At 45.4% G+C, this 21,155-nt stretch overlaps 1 protein-coding gene across 1 annotated transcript in view; it reads left to right on the forward strand.

The window, feature by feature from the left end:
* ANKRD16 (ankyrin repeat domain 16) overlaps positions 1-21,155 on the forward strand; it is a 56,762-nt gene that overhangs the window by 5,884 nt on the left and 29,723 nt on the right. The window contains exon 2 of the mRNA XM_063448288.1: positions 14,679-14,899. Within this exon, the coding sequence (XP_063304358.1) occupies positions 14,679-14,899 (221 nt within the window). The remainder of the gene's footprint in view (positions 1-14,678; positions 14,900-21,155) is intronic.

Here is a 21,155-nt window from a genome sequence, read left to right on the forward strand (position 1 = left end):
ATGCCCAGCGAGAGATAGGGGATCTAGTAAGAATCTCCCTAGATCACACAAAAGGGGCGGGCAGGACAAATTATTACATCTCTTCATGCAAGATACAGGCCTCGTAGATATCTGGAGGGCGCAACACCCGGATGATAGCGATTTTACTCAGCACCCCATGATACCTATTCGAGAATAGATCTGTTTTTGGTTAGTCCCTCCTCAGTGCCCAAAGTATCAGAATCAACTGTAGGCTCCATCACTTGGTCAGATCACGCAGACGTTTCCCTAACTCTGGATAAACTAAGTGCGGCGTCCCCATGGTCCTGGAAATTAAATACATCTCTGCTCCGTGATCCGGCGATTGTTGAGGCGGTGCGGAAGGAATTAATTGACTATTTTGCTAGAGAAGCCGAATCGGACCTGTCAAAGGTGACGGTGTGGTCGGCTCATAAAACAGTGATCAGAGGTATATTGATTCGTGAAGCAACACTAAAGAAAAATCGTAAAACCCTATTGCTATCATCCCTTCTGGAGTCTTTGTGTAAGGCTGAACAAAGACATAAGACTGATGCTACACCCACTAACCTACAGGCGGTTCAGGAATTGAGGGCCTCGGTTCGAGGAACGCTGCTAGATGATATGGCACGGGCTATCATAGGGTCTAAACGGACCTATTTTGAAAAGGCCAACAAGATGGACACCCTGCTGGCGAGGTCGCTCCGACCACGGCAGCATAGAACCCACATCACTAAAATTAAAGACGCCTCAGGTCAATACCGCACAAACCCTACAGACATAGCAACAGTATTCACAGAATTCTTCACTAAACTATATAATCATTCCACAACAGACCTCGCCGGTATGCAAAGTGAAAGAGACAAGATACAAGCTTTCCTTGCTGGGCTGGACTTGCCAAAACTAAATGGGGCAGAAGTTGACGGCTTGAGGAAACCGATCTCGGCAGAGGAAGTAGACTTGGCAATCTCTACATTGAAGAGTAACAAGGCACCGGGACCAGATGGCTTCGATGGCTCCTATTATAAAACCTTTAGGGAAGAACTGGTTCCACATATGGAAGCTTGGTTCAACAAATTACTGGATGGAGGTCCACCTGACAGAGATATGTCGCTAGCGGATATTGTCTTCCTGCCGAAACCGGGTCGGGATCTATCAACTCCAGAAAACTTTCGCCCGATATCCCTTATCAACCATGATTCAAAAATACCAGCGAAAATTCTGGCTGCCAGGATAAACCCGATGCTGCCTCGATTGGTTCACCCAGACCAGGTGGGGTTTATACCGAATAGACAACTTTTTGAAAATACCAGGCGTAATGTAGACCTCATATGGAGACAAACCACAAGGAAAATACCGACGATGTTACTGTCGTTGGACGCCGAAAAGGCGTTCGACAGGGTTAAATGGCCTTACTTATTTACAATGCTGGATCATTATGGCTTCCCATCTCAGTTCACGACGGCGATCCGAGCCATGTATACTAATGTCAGGGCGCAAATTCGCATTTCGGGTGCAAAGATAAACCCGTTCGGTCTGAGAAACGGCACTAGACAGGGATGCCCATTGTCGCCCTTATTGTTCGCTCTTTCGTTGGAACCATTCCTTCAGGCAATACGCGCAGCCCCAGACATTAAAGGGGTGGACGTCGGAGGGCAAAGATACGTGGTGTCGGCATTCGCAGATGACGTCTTACTGACTCTGACAGAACCGAGGGAATCCATGGCGGCGCTAACAGATGTCTTGAAGGAATTTGGAGAATTGGCCGGATATAAGGTAAATATGGACAAGTCCAGCGTATTACCCATAGGTATGTCTGAGCTGGACGTCACCTACATAGGGATGACCTATAAAGTACGAATAACGAGAGATCACATTAAATACCTAGGCATACGACTGACGGCAGACCCATCTAAATTATTCCAACCGAATTATACCCTGCTGATTAGGACATTGATGACAGACATGGAGAAATGGACAGAAAAGGCAATTTCTTGGATAGGGAGGATTCATTCGGTAAAAATGAATGTGCTACCTCGAATATTGTTTTTGTTTCAGGCGTTCCCGATTAGAGTAACCAGATCTGACTTGGGACCGCTTCAACAAACCATAGGCACATTTATATGGCAGAACAAGAAACATCGGGTCTCACGCAACATTCTTTACCGAGCTAGGGACAGGGGTGGCCTGGGCCTTCCACACCTACATTTTTATTATGAGGCAGCCCAACTGGCCCAGGTGACACTGTGGCACTCTCCACCGGAGGAAAGGAGATGGGTGGACCTGGAAGCATCCCTTATGGGGATGGATATGCCTCAGTTCTTTATGTGGACCCCTAAGGAGCACAGACCAAACATCAGCGTGACCTGTCCTGCGATTTTAAATTCACTGAAGATATGGGACACAGCCGCTCCTAAGTATGGCTTGGTGTCCTCCCCTTCTCCGATGACCCCTCTGTTGAGGAACAAAGCATTCCTACCAGGAATGACAGCCCGGGATTTTAGAGGCATAGAACATGTAGGGTTGAAGAGATTACACCAGCTGTTCGGGGGGGGGGGGGTCGTTTGTGACGTTTGAGGATCTGCAAAATAAAACGCCTCTGCGACCCTTTGACTTTTTTAGATACCTCCAGATTAGAGCCTATGCCCAAGACCTTCAGGTTAAAATAGCCACAGAGGCACAGATGACGTTCTTTGAAAGAATTTGCGCAAAGGTACAGTTCCCGAGCAGACTGATTTCACTTCTCTACTCACATTTGTGCAATAACACTTTAGAATGGGAAGGAATTACATACATAGACCAATGGGAGGTGGAATTAGGAGAGACATTGAAGGGAGTGGAGTGGCAGGAAATATGGGAGGCAGCCGCGCAGTCCTCTATGTGTGTCTCGCTGCAGGAACAATCATATAAGACGCTATTTCGATGGTATGCTACACCGGTAAAGTTGAGCCGTATGAACCAATCTACTACAGACCTATGCTGGCGGGGGTGCGGTCTCAAGGGCACATATGTTCACATGTGGTGGGAATGCCCAATTGCACAAGTTTTTTGGCAACAAATTGCGCAGTTGTTGCAAGAAATATTTGAGAGAGAGGTTAAGCTAGACCCATGGGTATTCTTGCTAGCCAGATATATAGAAAACTGGACAAAATCGGAACTGACCCTATTGCATAAGGTGAATCTAGCCGCTAGGAGAGCTTTGGCACAGGTATGGCTGCGAAGAGAGGCTCCAGAAATTGCTGCGGTGATTCGGAAAATTAAAAATAATTATCTCATGGATGACCTAACATCCCGGGTTAGGGGTACGGCGAAAAAGTTTGAAAAAATTTGGGGCCCTTGGGTAGCCAGCGGAGCAAGTGCTTGATATACACACGAGTGAGACTCCCTTGGGATTGGATCGATTTTAGATGTGGGTTGGCCTGACTCCCTCCACACACCCCTCCCTTTCCCAATTCTCTCACTTCCTACCTCCATGCTTACCCCTCTTACTTCTCTTTTCCTTTCTTCCTTTTTTCTGTGAGAACTACTCACAACTGTTATAACATAACCATGCAATATGTAAACAACTTGCACCACGAAAGGATATGGACATGTGATCACAGGAACAAACGGATAGAAATTCGAAAGAGCTCAAGAAAAAGATTTATAGGATCCGTACATGAACGCATGGGAAAGGATAGGGCATGTCCTATCGATAAAATAAATGTTTGTATGGTAATTTTAGCCTCTTTATGTTTTTTATAATTTTCCTTATAAGTTAAAAAACTACCAGGGAGGACAGGGAACCAGCGTTATACTGTATGATAGTCACACTCCAGGATGCAATGGTGAAGTGTGGGGATATTTATGGGATAATAATAGTAAACAGTTGAGAATTGCCCACTATTTCAATTCTCAGATCCCAAAGATCCTTATCGTGTAAGTGAAATGTATTCCATATAAATAAAATCACAATTTGTTATAAAAATAGATACAATTTATTGTGACAATTTAAATAATAATAATATGTAACATGCGTAATAATAATCAATGAATATTCAGTATAACATAGTATGCAATACAATGGAAATACATTCCAATGGTTTAACACAACTTAGAATCTACAACATTAGATGTCAAGAGAAGATTTATGACGGTAGTTCACAGAAAGAAAGTGAAAGTTTCACACACAGAGAACTTCCAGCGAATAGCCATAAAAACTTTAGCTAGCAGTTAGAATAACCCTTTCAATGCTGGCTAGACCTCCTAGGTAATTAAGATCTATTCTCATGTAATTTTAAATAAAATTACATCTAAACCAGCTCATTAGTCATTTCCTTGTTCCTACCATGTTCTATAAGCAGAATTTTTAACTTGCCTAAACAGATATTTTATCTTATTTTAGAGCAAATCAATACACCTGGATAAATCTCACGATATGCTAACATGTGATAAATCACATAAATACATAATTATTCTTTTCCCATCTGCAGATTGGGATATTGTAACTATATATTCTTTAGTAACTAAGATTTCTAAATATCGAAATCTGATCGTGATTTATCCAGCCATATATCATGCTATTAGAAAATGTTAATTAATTTAGATTAATTAAATGAAACCAGTATAATTACCAGTGGAGTAGATATTTTCATCAGATTAGTAGGTAGTCTCAGGAACTGAATGGATGTGTGATGGTGTGTAAGAAATTTTGAGTGCCCTGGAGTGGATATCTGTCATGGATTTCTCTGCATTGCCCCCGACTGCTCACCTCTTTGCTTCTTTGTTTCCTTTGCCTACCTCTCTCTTCCCTTTGTCTTAACTTTTTAAAAGGGAAAATTCATTAGGTGATAGACCAATAGAAAACTGGAGGCATGGTTACCTTCCAGATAGCAATTTAAGTATTTGGTCTATAGAGGGCAGGGCCGGACTGGCCCACCGGGATACCGGGAAATTTCCCGGTGGGCCGCGGCACCTGGGGGCTGCAGAGCTCTTACTCCCTATAGAGAGGGAGCCCTGCAGCCGTTTTTAAGAATATCGCGGCCGCTGGCCGCATGTGGGTGCCGCCGGGTGGCCAGTCCGGCGGCACACTCTGAGGGTGTATACTTACCTTGCGGCCGGCGGCCCCATCTCCTGTGCTGACAGCTATGCTGCTGTCAGTATCAGTGAGTGTGCCGGGCGGCCACCTAAGCGATGCAGCAGCACACTCACTGATACTGACAGCAGCATAGCTGTCAGCACAGGAGGACTGAGGGAGGGGGCGGAGCTAACTACCAAGCTCCCTCGCGGTTCCCATAATTCCTAGCACAGCCACATCATAGAGTAGGGATTACTCTATGATGTGGCTGTGCTAGGAATTATGGGAACCGCGAGGGAGCTTGGTAGTTAGCTCCGCCCCCTCCCTCAGTCCTCCTGTGACAATGGGCAGACAGCAGGGACACAAACAGAGAAGTAAAAACTCAGGGAAAGGGGGGGACAAAGAGAGGGGTAATGGAGAGACAGGGGAAGGGGAACAAAGAGAGGGGTAATGGAGAGACAGGGGAAGGGGGACAAAGAGAGGGGTAATGGAGAGACAGGGGAAGGGGGACAAAGAGAGGGGTAATGGAGAGACAGGGGAAGGGGGACAAAGATAGGGGTAATGGAGAGACAGGGGAAGGGGGACAAAGAGAGGGGTAATGGAGAGCCATGGTAAGGGGGACAAAGAGAGGGGTAATGGAGAGACATGGTAAGGGGGACAAAGAGAGGGGTAATGGAGAGACATGGTAAGGGGGACAAAGAGAGGGGTAATGGAGAGACAGGGGAAGGGGGACAAAGAGAGGGATAATGGAGAGACATGGGAAGGGGGACAAAGAGAGGGATAATGGAGAGACATGGGAAGGGGGACAAAGAGAGGGGTAATGGAGAGACACAGGGGAGAGGGGACAAAGAGAGGGGTAATGGTGAGACATGGGGGAAGGGGGACAAAGAGAGGGGTAATAGAGAGACACAGGGAATGGGGGGAAGAGAGGGGTAATGGAGAGACACAGGGATGGGTGGACAAAGAGAGGGGTAATGGAGAGACACAGGGGAATGGGGGACAAAGAGAGGGGGAATAGAGAGACACAGGATATGGGGGGGTCAAAGAGAGGGGTAATAGAGAGACACATGAGATGGGGGGACAAAGAGTAATAGAGAGACACAGGGGAATGGGGGACACAGAGACAAAGGGGTAATAGAGAGACACCAGGGAAGGGGGTAAAAAGAGACAGAGGGGTAATAGAGAGACACAGGGGATGGAGGGACAAAGAGACAGAGGGGTAATAGAGACAGGGGAAGGGGGCAAAGAGACAGAGGGGTAAGAGAGAGAGACACGGGTGGAGACTGGGAAGAGAGACACAGGGAGGAGAGTGGGAAGACAGACACATGGAGGAGAGGGGAGACAGAGACACAGAAGGTTTGTTGGGGGAACAAAGACATACAGAAGGGAAGGGGAACAAAGTAACACAAGATTTGTGGGAGGAAACACTGGGCTGGGGGAAAAGAGACACAGAGTGGCTGGGAGAAGAGAAAGAGGCACACAGAGTCTGGAGTTAGAAAGAGACACACAGATGAGATTTGGAAAGGGAGAAAGAGACAAAGGGGCTGGGGGAAAGAGACATACAGAGGCTGGAGAAGGGTAAAAAGAAACACACAGGGACTGGGATGAAGTAAAAGAAACACAAGGGTCGCTGTAAGAGACAAAAAGGAGACGATACACTAAACAAGGTAAAAGTAATAGACGTAATTGATGTGATCCTGACAGTAATACACACACACACATATATATATATATATATATGCATGTATATTGATGTGTGTAATATACATGTATGTATATTAATATACATTTATATATGCATAATACACATATAAATGTCATTAATATATACATATTTGTAATGAGCACGTATTGGCCCAGTCTTGTTGCTAGTTGCATACTCATGCACAATAACATATTCAAAGTGAAGAGCGTACCCATAGGACTTCAAAATGAGCAAGATAACTTAATTTTTCTTTTCAGTTGTGCAACCGCATACATTCACCATTTCAATCTCAGTACTAAAATGTATAGGCTAATAGGCTAATTTAGTTGTACAGAAACATTGATTACATGCAAATGAATGTCTGCTTAAAATAAAAGCGCTCCTTTGTTTATTTTGAAGCCCTATATGCGTTCTTTCGCTGGAGTAATAGTTTTCAATTTTAAGTAATTTTTTCACCCTCTATATCCGCACACTATGCTGGCGCGACGCATTATTGGGCTGGTATAGAATTTTTTTCCAGGGCTGCTTTTAGTTCCCAGTCCGGCCCTGATAGAGGGCAGTCTCGTCCCACTAAACATTCCTATCTTTTCCTGTTGGCTATTTTGATGTCATTTACCTTATCTTTATGGTTGTCTATAACTTAAGTTTTCTGTCAGTTCAAAGAGTTTCTTTGGGCTTTCTTCAGACTATGTGTCTGGCAAATTCTGCTATAATTTCTAATATGACAGTTATAACTAAGTATGACCTCTAAATTACAATGGGATCTTATACAATATCGAAAGTAAAATTAAATTATTTAATCTTCTCTGTCACAAATGTCTGGGTTTAGAATTAATTATATTCCATTAGCATTTAGACAGTCTGTCCATCCCCCGTTCTCATTTCTTATCAACAGGTTTGTATATACTAAGCATTCCTTTAGCTCTGGCAAAGTGGTTAGTTTTACAGAAGGGATAGAAATCTTGTGTCTTTTGTTAGCTTGAAGATAACAAAATGGAGTCTGCTTTGTTCAGAATGATTTAGGCAATATACACTTTAATTTCTATCATAGCACAATATGTCTGCCGATATAAATACCCTGACAGAAGTAACGGTTTGCAAGGAGTGTTAGCCTACTGTTATTAAAAATACGATAGGAATCTGTCATGCACAATGTAACAATATATTACAATATATTGATGTGTTATGCTTTCAATGTAATGTTCTGCATTGGAATAAATAAAGAATTGAAAAAAAAAATTGGAGTGTCAACGCACATGTAGAAGAGCTTTAAACGGGACAGGCTCAAATCTTATCTGCATTAATGCCGTCTCGTGGCACTTTAACCTTTTTAAGTCACGGTAAGTTTCCTCAGAGATAAAGACAAAAAACAACATAGCAGGAAACACCTTCTGGTGTGGTAGGTAAGAATAACTAGATGATATATATTCAAATGCAAATGTTTGCTCACCTTGTCCAGAGCCTGTGTACTTGGCACTGGGTAAAATAGCCTTGGTGTCTATAAAGAGGACACTAACCTTCTTGGAGCAGCTTAACCCCTTAAGGACCAAACTTCTGGAATAAAAGGAAATCATGACATGTCACACATGTCATGTGTCCTTAAGGGGTTAAGAGGACCCAAAACGGACTTTAAAGTAAAATAGATTTATTTGATAAAATTAAAACACTGTTAAACAAATAAAATATACAAATAAAAATGGCAAAATGCTGGGGGCGGGGCCTGACCGTGGAGCAGAGAGGACGCGTGCCTCCATAGCTCCGGCACGGGACCACATTAAATGAAATAAAAAGGAAAATAAGTGACTAAACTAAAACTAAAGGTTACCCGGTGTAGGGGCACGACGAGAGGAATACACAGATACCTGTCAAGCGACATTCCATGAGACGTACACCCGATACCACGAAACGGCCTCCAAGCATGGCAAGCGCGGGAGAAGCGGCCGCTCTCCTGCCACCAAAAGCGGCTGGAAACATGGCCAGGAGCCCTCGTTTCCCCCCCTATGGCCCGGCGGGGGTTATCCACCCTCACAAGAGTCCGCGGACAAGCCGAGCACACACAGAACGACCACAAGGTCTAGGCGGCACACCTAAGGCCCAAAATATGGCGGACGCTTCGCTTACCACCATCTCCTGCACCGCCGCCAGCGAAATCGAGCTCAGACTCAACAACATTTTTGAAGCATTCTGGGCCAAGCTGGAGGCACTTCAGAGACCCCCGGAACCGGCATCAACACCCGACGGCACACCAAGGGGTCGGGCACAGAAGGCCAGGGAAAGGGGCATGGAAGTTCTCCCTGAATTAAAGGCTGCTGCTCGGAGACACACTAGGGGCAAACGTGGTACGGGAGCAACAACCCGAAAGAAGGCAACGCAAGCTTGCAAACAGCAAAGGCCACACCGCCTACAAACAATGGCGATACCACAACCCCGGAGAATCACAGCACAATATGGCCGACCGGTAAAGCCGGAAAAAGCAGCAACCCCAGAGCACTTGCAGTGGACCCACAGCGGCTCACAACTACAGCCAAAAGTACGACCTACGACCGGGACTATGACTTACCCAATGGACGAACCACACCACCCCACGGAAAACACAGCTGCCTGCTCTCTCGGATCACCGAAAGCGAGACACAGAGCACCATACCGGGACGTCACTGTTGCCCCGCAAGGCGTCGGCTGACGGCAGCACTACTTAGGACCCTGGGGACTCTCTTTGTTTACTTTCTTACCGCCCATTTTAGTTTTACTTTCTATGTTTATGCCAGCCTTGCGGTCACCTGCAAACTGGATCACTTTTTAGACCATCATAGTCAGTAATTTACATCCCTGAAGCAAATCACCTGTGAATTCACTGTACTGTATAACCCACAGCTATGTTTGAACCATAACGTTGATAATCCAATACTATGACACCCCTTCCACTCTGTGTCTATCCCTTGCCCCCCCTTTCCTGCCAGGCTGCTCTTGATCCTTAACTAAAGCGAGCACCCAAGCAGTTGTAAATAAGGCATAAGTATACCTGTTTGAACTCCTCAGGAACGCAAAGTCATGTAGTTAACATAATTGTAAACGTGACCTAACTCCTCATAAACCTGTCTAGCTTAGCATGTCTAAACCAACTCATCGATGTTATGTATTTAGTTACTCTCATGTTTTCCTAAAAGTAAAATGTGCTGTTTAATCTGCCACACTTTAAAATACTAAAATGTTATGAAAAGGCCTGTAGCAGCTGTTGTGGCTCTACAAGCCTGTTGTTACCTCATGCACAATAAAAATAAAGAATTAAAAAAAATAAATGGCAAAATGCTAATGAAAATGTCCAACACGGGTTCCTCTTTCCGAGACGTGTTTCACCCTTCACATGGCATTTTCAATCGGTATGATGTGTAGATACGGAAAGTGTTCTGTCCGTAATCACCGTAATGCTCCTTAACTCCACGGTTAAATGTTTCCGGTGAAATCGAGGATCGTAACAGAATATCATTTTCAGAACATTTTGTTGCCAACGGTTTAGACATTAATGGCTGTGTGTTGAGTTATTTTGAGGGAACAGCAAATTTACACTGTTATATGGCTGTTGTCAGGACTTACCTGTCGGCTCCTCCGCAATTCCGATTCTGTCACTTCCAGGTAGACGGACAAACACCACACCCCCTTCTATGACGCGGCTCCCTCACGACTTATAGGGAAGCTGCGCCAGTTTCAAATCGCTCGGTTATTATTGAGGCTTCCTCATAGAACTTCAGACCGGCTACAGAACTTGCTATTTTACTGCCTTCTACATGTACCGAACCTGGATAGTTTTACCGCGGATCTCCTTTCTCCTTACCCTGACCACGGATTGTTTAAAGTTTTTTCTCTTTCTGCTGAACAGCAAACAGGAATTAATTTCCCAGTCATTTTGTATTTAAAGAAGCTGCAAACGGAATTGGAACTCATTCCCCAGAAACCTTAAGTATTAATTTGCTTCTCATTCAGCATTAATTGGATTGTGTCAACCTTCTTAGTAATTCCAATACATTGTTGCTACATTTCTGCTACTCTCTCTGCTTCCAGCAACTTAATAACTATTTGGAGTTTACTTATATATTGGACTGTTTTTTCCTAAACCACTTTAATTATCTGCTGCAACTATCACTCTGCTTGAAACTCTTCTAGCTATTTTTTCTCTAACTGGAATTCCCTTAAAGCTACAGGACTTGTTTAGAAATTATCCAAATATATAATTTTGTTCCTTCTTCTAAGGTAATCCATTATTTAAATAATTCTGCAGTTGCGTTCCACTTCAGATCTAACCATTAGCATAACAGCTGTACAATTATTACTTTACATTGTAGCAGAGTGTCACTTCTTCAGTGTTGTCACATGAAGAGATATAATAAAATATTTACAAAAATGTGACAGGTGTACTCACTTTTATGCATACTCTGACACCTATTGGGATTTAAGGGGATGATTGTCTACTCTTCGTACCTCTTTTTCACACCCACAGTTTTTTGTTTTCACACCCACGTTTTTTCTTTCTTATCACTATAGTCACTATTGACAGTTTTTCACCTTATCCCTGTTTGATTTGGTCACTTTTGTATCCCACCCTTTTCTACTCTCGTCTTGTCCCTGTCACTTTCCCTCCTTTATCTTTCCCTATAGGTGACTTCACTAGACTTTTTCGATTGCTAGACCTTCCTTATTAGATCCCGATACTCAGTTTCGTTGTTTCTTTCTATTGCTTAGCAGCCACGGATCCTGATCGCTGGTTGATTGCCATTTGGTTGCATAGCAACCAAGCAGAGCATGTCACATACACCTCACTCACATATTTTTTCGACACTTCCGGGTTCAATCAGTCTTCGTTGGCGATATGCCCTCCATGAGATGGAGTGATGAACCTTACAGGAGTGCTGGAAATTGACATATCCTCCATAGCTTCAGGCAGTTCAGACATGCTAGGATAGGACAAACTTTTTTTAGAAACCACGGTGATAATATCGTACTGGCTAGTTACCTAATGCAAGTGGCGAAAAAATTATTTAACAAAGAGAGGGCCTTGCTAATTGCCATGCGGCATGAGAGGCTCTATCTATGTGTTGGCCCAAGGCGATTTTGTGGCCACCGAAAATGTGGCGGGGTGTCGGCCTCTCAGTGGCTAGTAAAGCAAAAGATATCATGGGAGTGACAGGGGGAGACCATCTCTATACCACCATGTGAGGCGACTAACTATGAGGTGGCTGTTGGGCGTGACTACCTCAGAGTATGAGGATGGGTGTTGGCCTCGCGAGACCAGTAAATAAAGGCAAGAAGGCTAGAAAATCTAAATAAGCAGACTCTGAAAAACCTATCAGCCAGTAGACAAATTCTCACCCTAGCACCAGTTGCAGGATTGGGGGGGAGAGGTTTAGCGACAACTGGATTCCCATACCTTACATATCAGATGGGTATAGAATCGAACAGAGTAGATTGAACCCGAGCAATACCTGTGAGAGTAATAGCAATGTTGTAGTACCCAGATCGAAACTGTTAATTTAGCAGAAAACAAAATAATATTGGATATCTACCAGCCAATAGACTAGGCCTAAATTGAACCAGCAAAGCGTAAGTGGTAGTTGAACCAGTAGGGCCCAGTACCTAATAACATAGAAAGAACATATTAGGTTATCTCGGCAGTGAGGGTCAGATGATGGAACCCAAGACAAATCTAAAAAAACACTAACCAATGTAAATTTGTAGAAAGCAAAACAGAGGGGATGATATCTTAATAGCAGAACGACTTCAACCAACATCAGAAACTCCAAAAAAGCATAACTAACTACTAAATTGACAGAAGTAAAAATGACCCACCTACGGCGAGTGGGACAATTGAAACTGAGTCAACTAGAACCTATGAGATTTGAAAAACTCTCAGAGATACAGCCATAAGAAAGGTTCAAGCCTGGCAACCTATACAAAAATATTTTGTTACAACATATCTAAGAAGAATAAAACCAGCAACAATGTGTTGCTTTAAAACAAGTACCGTAGTTTTTTTTTCTTCAGAATTTTTAAAACCTGCAGTACCCACCTATAGCCTCTAGAGGACAGCAGCCTATTTATACATGTACATATTTATTTATTTAGAAAACATTTTACCAGGATGGATACATTGAGATTTCTCTCATTTTCAAATATGTCCTGGGTCTTTGTCCACATATTACAAAAATACAATATACAAACTATATATATATATATATATATATATATATATATATATATATACATTTAATACATAACAGGTAATAAATATATTCAACCACGACAGGTGCATTCTGTGCTGAGGTATATTGCCATAGATCTCTTAAAAGATTTTATATTGAATAAAGATTTAACTGTGCCCCTGAGGTTATTCCATAATTGCGGTGCTCTGTTGGAAAAGGAGGATCAAGCCACTTTATTTTTGCATTGTGGTATGATAAATATCGTGCTTTAGAGATTTTTTTCAATGTGAAGGCCAAAAGATAGACTGGGGTCTAGCAACATTCCTAGATATTTAAAAGAGCAGACTGATGTCAGTGTGCTATTTGAATTTGTTCTAACACACAATTGTTGATTTTGTAGTTTACGTAATTTAGGTACAGTTCCAAAGATCATTGTAATGGTTTTGCCAGTGTTTAAGAAGAGTTTGTTATGATTATGCAACTGTTCGCATAGACACAGGCAATACCTATCACTATAATAGGTAATTCGGTTGTAATCATACGAACGGCCCCCATAGAGGAGCAATGAGCCGCATGACAACCGTACGCTCCACGTTTAACCAATCACTAAACAGATATGTTGTACGAATCATAAGTACCATGCTTGCGCACAAAACAAAGGCCAAAACGGGTGAGCGCAAACTCACAAAAGTAAATTCATACGGAACAACAAGCAGTGGATTAATAAAACAAACTACCAAACAGTACGTTCGTATGTAAGTTAACGAAAGACCTCACGAAAAGTATACGAAATAGAGGTAAGTATAAGAATAGAGTTGGCCCGTGATGATGCTGCGCCCACGACCGGGTCGCGAAGGTCAACCAACTCACTATTACAGCAGCTTCAGGATAGATAGCGGCAGAGACCAAAATAGAAGTGAAGTATCCCGGAGGCCTTCGACGGCTGAAAAGACTCGAACCAGGAACGGGCAGACCCTCCAAGAGGAGCTAAGGTATCCACGAGGAAAGGTAAGCAAAATGGCAATCTGCTGCAGCCAGAAGTCCAGGTATGCAAATAGCCAGACCAATAACGGTAATGAGGAGAAGTCTGGTGATCCTTAAGTAGGGAAATCAAGCCCCTCTCACAACTACAGGCCCAGCCTATATATATATATATATATATATATACACACACACACACACACACACACACGCAAAAGGTCAGCATTCCCAGGAATTTTTTATTCTTTATTTGTAATCCAAAAAAGACAATATTTACATCATTAAGTTGACACTTCAGTACGTCTAATAAACTTTTATCATGACACATATTTATGGCTGAAAACACTCATATTTTACACACTTGTATTTCCTCTAATAGGGGAAAAAATCTCCTTCCCTCCAAAGTGATATCAATCACTCAGATTTTCTTATTGGATCAACAACTCTGGATATTAACAGTTGTAGCCTAGAGTATTCTTCTTTGAAAAAAAGCCTCCTAGACCTACTCAGTCTGATAAAAAAAAAAAAACCTCGCTAGGTCTTTACTCTTCTTAGCACATATCTTCCTTATTGGGCATCAGTGGCAACAAAAAGGATAGTGCTTATTAAATAAATTATTTTAGCCAATATGTATCCCTATTAGTAAATTAATATATATTAATATTGCATTTTTTTCTAAACTTTAAAGGTAAATTATGAAGCATGCAAATCACTCTCCACTAGTATGACCGGATATTTTGGCTTGTAGGACCCCTCTGATGATGGCTTGCACCAGAAAAAATCTAGATGTGATCAAAGATCTCATTGCACACAAAGCCAACCCAATGTTGAAGAATAAGGATGGCTGGAACTGCTTCCACATAGCGTCTCGAGAGGGAGATGGAGCCATTATCAGCTACCTGCTAGATGTCTGCCCAGAAATATGGAACACAGAGAGCAAAATCAAGAGAACCCCTCTACACACTGCAGGTATTATGAATGATCAAATCTTGTAGTTCACTATCCTTTGAGTCCTACCTTCTTTTCATGGGTGGATATTGCATTGCTCCTGTTATAACTTCTTATATGAGGATATCTACCCCAAACCCTAGGATTCCTGGTGTTTACCCTTATAGCTAGTTTACTGGTAATTTGCTAACTGTTGCCAGAGGGCCTACAACTGCAATCTCAATTTCGGCATGTAAAAGGTCATACTTGGAAAAAAATTGGGCATCAAGGAAATATTCTTTTGTGCTATTTCCCCTATAATATTCTGCAGCTCACCCAGTCTCTACTCCTTCAAAAAATCATTAAATCCCACTTCTTTATAAAAGCGTATCTATTAAACTGTTAATAGCTCCCGAATGATTCCTCTCTTGCAACAGTCATTAGTCTAATACTATCCTTACCTTTTGTGTCACTTTACCCCACTCCCTCTAGCATGTAAGCTCATTGAGCAGGGCCCTCAACCCCTCTGTCCCTGTGTGTCTGGTTACAACTACATGTCTGTTCATCCACCCACTGTAAAGCGCTACTGAATTTTTTGGCGCTATATAAATAATAACATCATAATAATGTAGCTGAAAGTTGTTGTTTTTTTTATAAACCATGGCTATTGTAAATCTAGTTAGAATATAGGAATATACATTATCACATTATCACAAAACACTGCTTACACTATATTGCATATGCAGATATAAAAATATGCAACATAATATGCTCCATATGGGAAAAAAATGGTTGAAAAGGTCTTTTAACCCTTTATGGCTGGAGGAAACTATAGTGTAAGGAGTACAAATTTGTATTCCTTACACTATAGAATCCCTTTAAAATCAAAAAGAACTGTGGCAAAACTAGCCACTTCTGGACTGTAGTTATTAAAGGTTGTCCGTAGGCTGAATATGTACTGTGTATTGTAACCTGTGTATGTACCGTATTGTGGCCGTTCGCATGCTGGCCGCCGTATGCGGCCAGCGCACCAAGCATTCGTACGACGAAACACGGCTATCCTGGCCGTTCGCCGTACGAATACGGACTCCCCAGGTCGACCACACATTCCCAAGTCGTGTGGTACCAATTCACCGATCGCAACATTGTTGCAATCGGTAATTAAGGGTTCTCCGAGGTGGCCGTCGATCCACTACCGACCATGCGGCGGTCGGCCATCTTGGATCCTTTGTCCCTGCAGCGGTGTTCGGTCGTCGAGAGCCTGGAACTGAAAACGGCTACTCGATGATTTGAACGCCGCTGGACTTCCAGCGCGTTCGGGAGTCCCGCGTTCGGTCCATTGTATGTCCCGTACTTATTCGGTACTTTTAAACTCACTTTAATGTTTTATTGTATTATGTGCGGCGTTCGGTCAATTCAGCTGGGATCGGAGCGGTATTCTCACAAAGTGTGCGCTCCGACCCCAGCTATCTACCGAACGTTCAATTATCGCAAAGTACCGAATATTGTGTAATTTCTGTATTTTAATGTCAATTGTCGGTTTCGCTGCACGAGGAGATAATCCACTTAGTCGTCCATTTTAGTGGGAGTATCTCTCTCGTGCAGCAAGGCCTGTTGGGAAAGTCACAGTGCATGGTGGGAGAAATCCCCTGGAATTACTGTCTGGAAACCCCTTGCATGGGGAACTGTATAAATATACTGCCTGTGAATAAACCGAGTTAGTTGACTCCCAAACTGTGTTTCGTCCGGTTATTGGGAGGATTGGGAATATTGCCTTGCTTTCTACTCTGACTGTGGATTTCCTAGATGTACCAACGGATATCGTGTGCTGACACATTGCATTCCGTTACAATTGGTGGCAGCGGTGGGATCCGAACCTTACAGCCGAAAAAGCAGCGTTCGGGGAAACTGGAACGACCGAACAAGGAAAGCAAGGGCAATTCGTATGGAGATTGATTATACCATACTAAAACGACAAACTTTAAAAGAGCTACTGGAAGCCAGGGGTAAGATAGCCAGCAACAAGTCTAAGGCTGTGCTGATCGCTGAACTGATGGAGGGAGACCGAGCCCGCAGCGCTACACCCCCACCAGCCAAGGAAGAGACCCCATTCCAAAAAGAGCTGCGAACCAGGTTGGAGTTTTTACCGCAACCAGTACCGCTGGAAATACTGACCGTGATGGTATCAGATGTGCAGGATTATCTGATGGCGACCAGCACACCAGCAACCCCACCTAGGGCAGAGTCTGTTACTGCCTCCACCTACGGACAGGTCAAACCCAAAGTCCCACATCACGCCTTTAAAGCGTTTTGTGAAGAAAAGGACGAAATCGATGGGTATTTGCAGGACTTTGAGCGGCTGTGCGATCTGCACGATTTGGAGCCCGCAGTATGGGTGCCGCTGCTGGCAGGCAAATTATCGGGTAGGGCAGCTGAAGCCTACCGTGCTGTACCCCGAGAGGACAGTAAGGATTACCCTAAAGTAAAGAGGGCAATCTTGGAGAGGTATGCTATTACCCCAGAGGCATACCGGCGGAAATTCCGGGGCTTGCGCAAGCCTGAGAAAGACTCTCATGCAGAATGGGCGCACAAGCTGGACCAAGCCTCGCTAGGCTGGATACAGGCCAGCAACGCTACTAACATGGAGGAGTTGAGGCAGTTAATGCTGCTGGAACAATTTTTTAATGGTTTGTCCCCAGAAGCACAAGAATGGGTGAGAGACCGGAAACCACTCACCCTACCCGAAGCCGCTAAGTTGGCGGATCAGCATTTTGATGCCAGGAGACATCACGGGGCCCAAAATAAGGCTCTCCCTCGGATTACAGGGCCACCCAATAATTTTACCCCTACCGGCCCCACCGCACCCCTGCACAGGCCGGCACTGAATACTCCACCAGCCCCCTCCCGATACAACGGCAGGGCTAACATTCAGTGTCACACCTGCAAGCAGTGGGGGCACATTTCCCGAGAGTGCACCCAAAACCGGAGCCGGCAAGCTTGGAATCAGGTGCGACAAAATTTGGCACCCAGAGCTGCTGCGCACCATTATCAGGTAGCACCCGCCACCCAAGACGTACTGAGCGCTCAAAGTGAGGAGCCTCTAGGGGTGCTGCACGAAGTAATGTCAGTCCGAGCCACCGACAACCGACAGCACCATCGGCAGCTAGTGACCCTGGAGGGAAAGGAGGTGCAAGGGCTCCGGGAGCCACTTTGACTTTGGTTGCACCACATTTGGTACCAGGCGCAACCCACACTGGCGGCTCCGTGGCAGTACGGGTGGCTGGGGGAGCAGTATACCGGCTGCCTACTGCCAAAGTTCATTTGGATTGGGGTGTGGGAGAGGGGACCGTAGAAGTAGGGCTGATGCAGAATTTACCTGCCGATGTTGTACTGGGGAATGACTTGGGCCAAATGACTTCCGCTTTTATTCCCCAGACTCCGTACCAGGAGGCCCTTCCCGTAACCACCCGGCAACAGGCTCGCACCACGGCTACACCAACGCACTCTGAGGCTCAGGTAAGAGACCATGTTCCCCAACTGACTCCCATGTCCTGGGATACCCCGACTACCTTTGCGACTGAAGTCCAGACCGATCCCACTCTCCAAATATATAGGGACCGGGCACAAACCGACCAAGCAGGGTTAGAGGGGGAGCGGTTCATCTGGGAGAGAGAGCTGCTATACCGTGTCACGGCCAAAGATGTGGGGGGGTCTGTTACCTTAACTAATAAGCAACTAGTGGTACCCCAGAAGTATAGACAGGAGCTGCTGCGAATTTCTCATGACATCCCCTTGTCAGGACACTTAGGGATGACCCGTACCCGGTACCGTTTGACCCATGCCTTCTTCTGGCCCGGGATCTCTCAGGACGTGCGCCAATATTGCACCTCCTGCGACGTCTGCCAGCGGGTAGGTAAACGAGGGGATCGCCACAAAGCCAGACTATGCCCCCTGCCCATCATAGCCGAACCCTTCAGCCGAGTAGCAGTGGATATCGTAGGACCCCTGCCAAAACCCAGCCCCTCTGGCAAGAGGTATATCCTAACTGTAGTGGACTACGCCACCAGATACCCCGAAGCCGTGGCCCTCTCTAATATTCACGCTGAGACCGTAGCCGAAGCATTAATGAAGGTATTTTCCCGAGTAGGTTTTCCCCAAGAGATAATCTCGGACCGAGGTACCCAATTTACGTCCGAAGTTACTCAACATATGTGGAAGGTGTGTGGCATTAAGCCAATCGTTAATTCCGCCTACCACCCCCAGTCCAATGGACTATGTGAGCGGTTCAACGGGACGCTGAAGCAGATGCTTCGGACGTTCGGGGAAACCCACAAGGACTGGGAGAGGTTTCTGCCTCACCTACTCTTTGCCTATAGAGAGGTCCCCCAGGAGTCGACAGGCTTCTCCCCGTTTGAGCTATTGTTTGGGAGGAGGGTGCGAGGACCCTTGAACTTGATTAGGGAACACTGGGAGGGAGAGAGTACCACCAGCGAAACCCCTATCGTTTCATACGTCCTGGAGTTCCGGGACCGTCTGGAGGCGCTGACTCAGGCTGTACACACCAACCTCCAGGCGGCCCAGCAGCGCCAGCGACGCTGGTACGATAGAGGAGCCAGGGACCGCAGCTTTCAGGTGGGACAGAAGGTTTTGATCTTAAAACCCGTCCGCACAGATAAGCTGCAGGCCATCTGGCAAGGCCCATACCAGGTAGTGGAGCAGCGATGCGACACTACCTATGTGATCGGCCCCTGCTCAGGGGTAGGGAAGAGACGCATGCTTCACGTGAACATGCTCAAGCCCTACCATGAGAGGATAGAGGATGTGACGGCAATCTGTGCCTCCTCCTTAGAGGATCAGGAAAATTTACCCTTACCCGACCTACTAGAACCCGAGGAGCAGATAGAGCCCTCCCGGGGAGTTCAGCTGGGGGAGCGGCTAAGCCCCCAGGAGCATGCCCAGGTACAGGCGCTGATTGTCGCCAAGGGGACTACCTTCTCCAACTTACCGGGATACACTCCGCTAGCCACCCACCGAGTGGAGACCCCGGGGCAGCTTCCTATGCGCCAGGCTCCATATCGGGTTCCAGAATCCGTCCGTACCCATATGAAAGCCGAGCTAGACGAAATGTTGCAGCTAGGGGTTATCGAACCCTCCGATAGCCCCTGGGCATCGCCGGTAGTCCTGGTACCTAAGAAGGATGGCACCACCCGATTCTGTGTTGACTACCGGAGGCTAAATGACAAGACGGTGTCTGACGCCTACCCGATGCCCCGGATAGACGAGCTGTTAGACAAGATGGCACGGGGCCAGTATCTCACTACCATTGACTTGTGTAAGGGATACTGGCAAATTCCCCTAGCCGATGATGCCATCCCTAAGTCGGCGTTTGTCACTCCGTTTGGCCTGTACCAGTTCAAGGTCATGCCTTTCGGAATGAAAAACGCCCCGGCTACCTTTCAGCGGATGGTAGATCGGCTACTGGATGGTTTTCAGGAGTATGCCTGTGCCTATCTCGATGATATAGCCATTTTTAGTCAGACCTGGGAAGACCACATACACCACATAGGGGCGATCCTAGATCGCATTGGGGAGGCTGGGTTAACCCTAAAACCTAGCAAGTGCCACATAGGTATGGCCGAGGTGCAGTATCTGGGCCACCGTGTAGGGTGTGGGCAGCAGAGACCCGAGCCAGCCAAGATTGAGGCCGTAGCCAAGTGGCCTACCCCCAGGACTAAGACCCAGGTGCTGGCGTTCTTAGGGACAGCCGGCTATTACAGAAAATTTGTCCCTGACTATAGCTCCCTCGCCAAACCCCTAACCGACCTGACGAAAAAGAACCTTCCCCGACTGGTTGTCTGGGCCCCAGAGTGTGAGCAGGCATTCCAACAACTCAAGACTGCTCTCACCAATGCTCCTGTGTTAACTGCTCCTGATCCAACTAAAAGATTTCTTGTTCACACAGACGCTTCAATGTTTGGATTGGGGGCAGTACTGAGCCAAGTGGGAGCCGATGGCGGAGAACACCCCGTAGCATATTTAAGCCGCAAATTGCTGCCTCGTGAAGTGAGCTACGCCGCCATCGAGAAAGAATGCCTGGCCGTGGTGTGGGCCCTTAAAAAGTTACAGCCCTATTTGTACAGGCAACCTTTTTCCTTACTCACAGATCACAACCCGTTAGTGTGGCTAAACCGTGTGTCTGGAGACAATGCCAGGCTGCTGCGCTGGAGCTTGGCGCTGCAGCCCTTTGACTTTACTATCCATTACCGGCCAGGAAAACAAAACGGTAACGCTGACGGGT

This window comes from Pelobates fuscus, chromosome 3 (assembly GCF_036172605.1).
Source record: "Pelobates fuscus isolate aPelFus1 chromosome 3, aPelFus1.pri, whole genome shotgun sequence".
Lineage (NCBI taxonomy): Eukaryota > Metazoa > Chordata > Amphibia > Anura > Pelobatidae > Pelobates > Pelobates fuscus.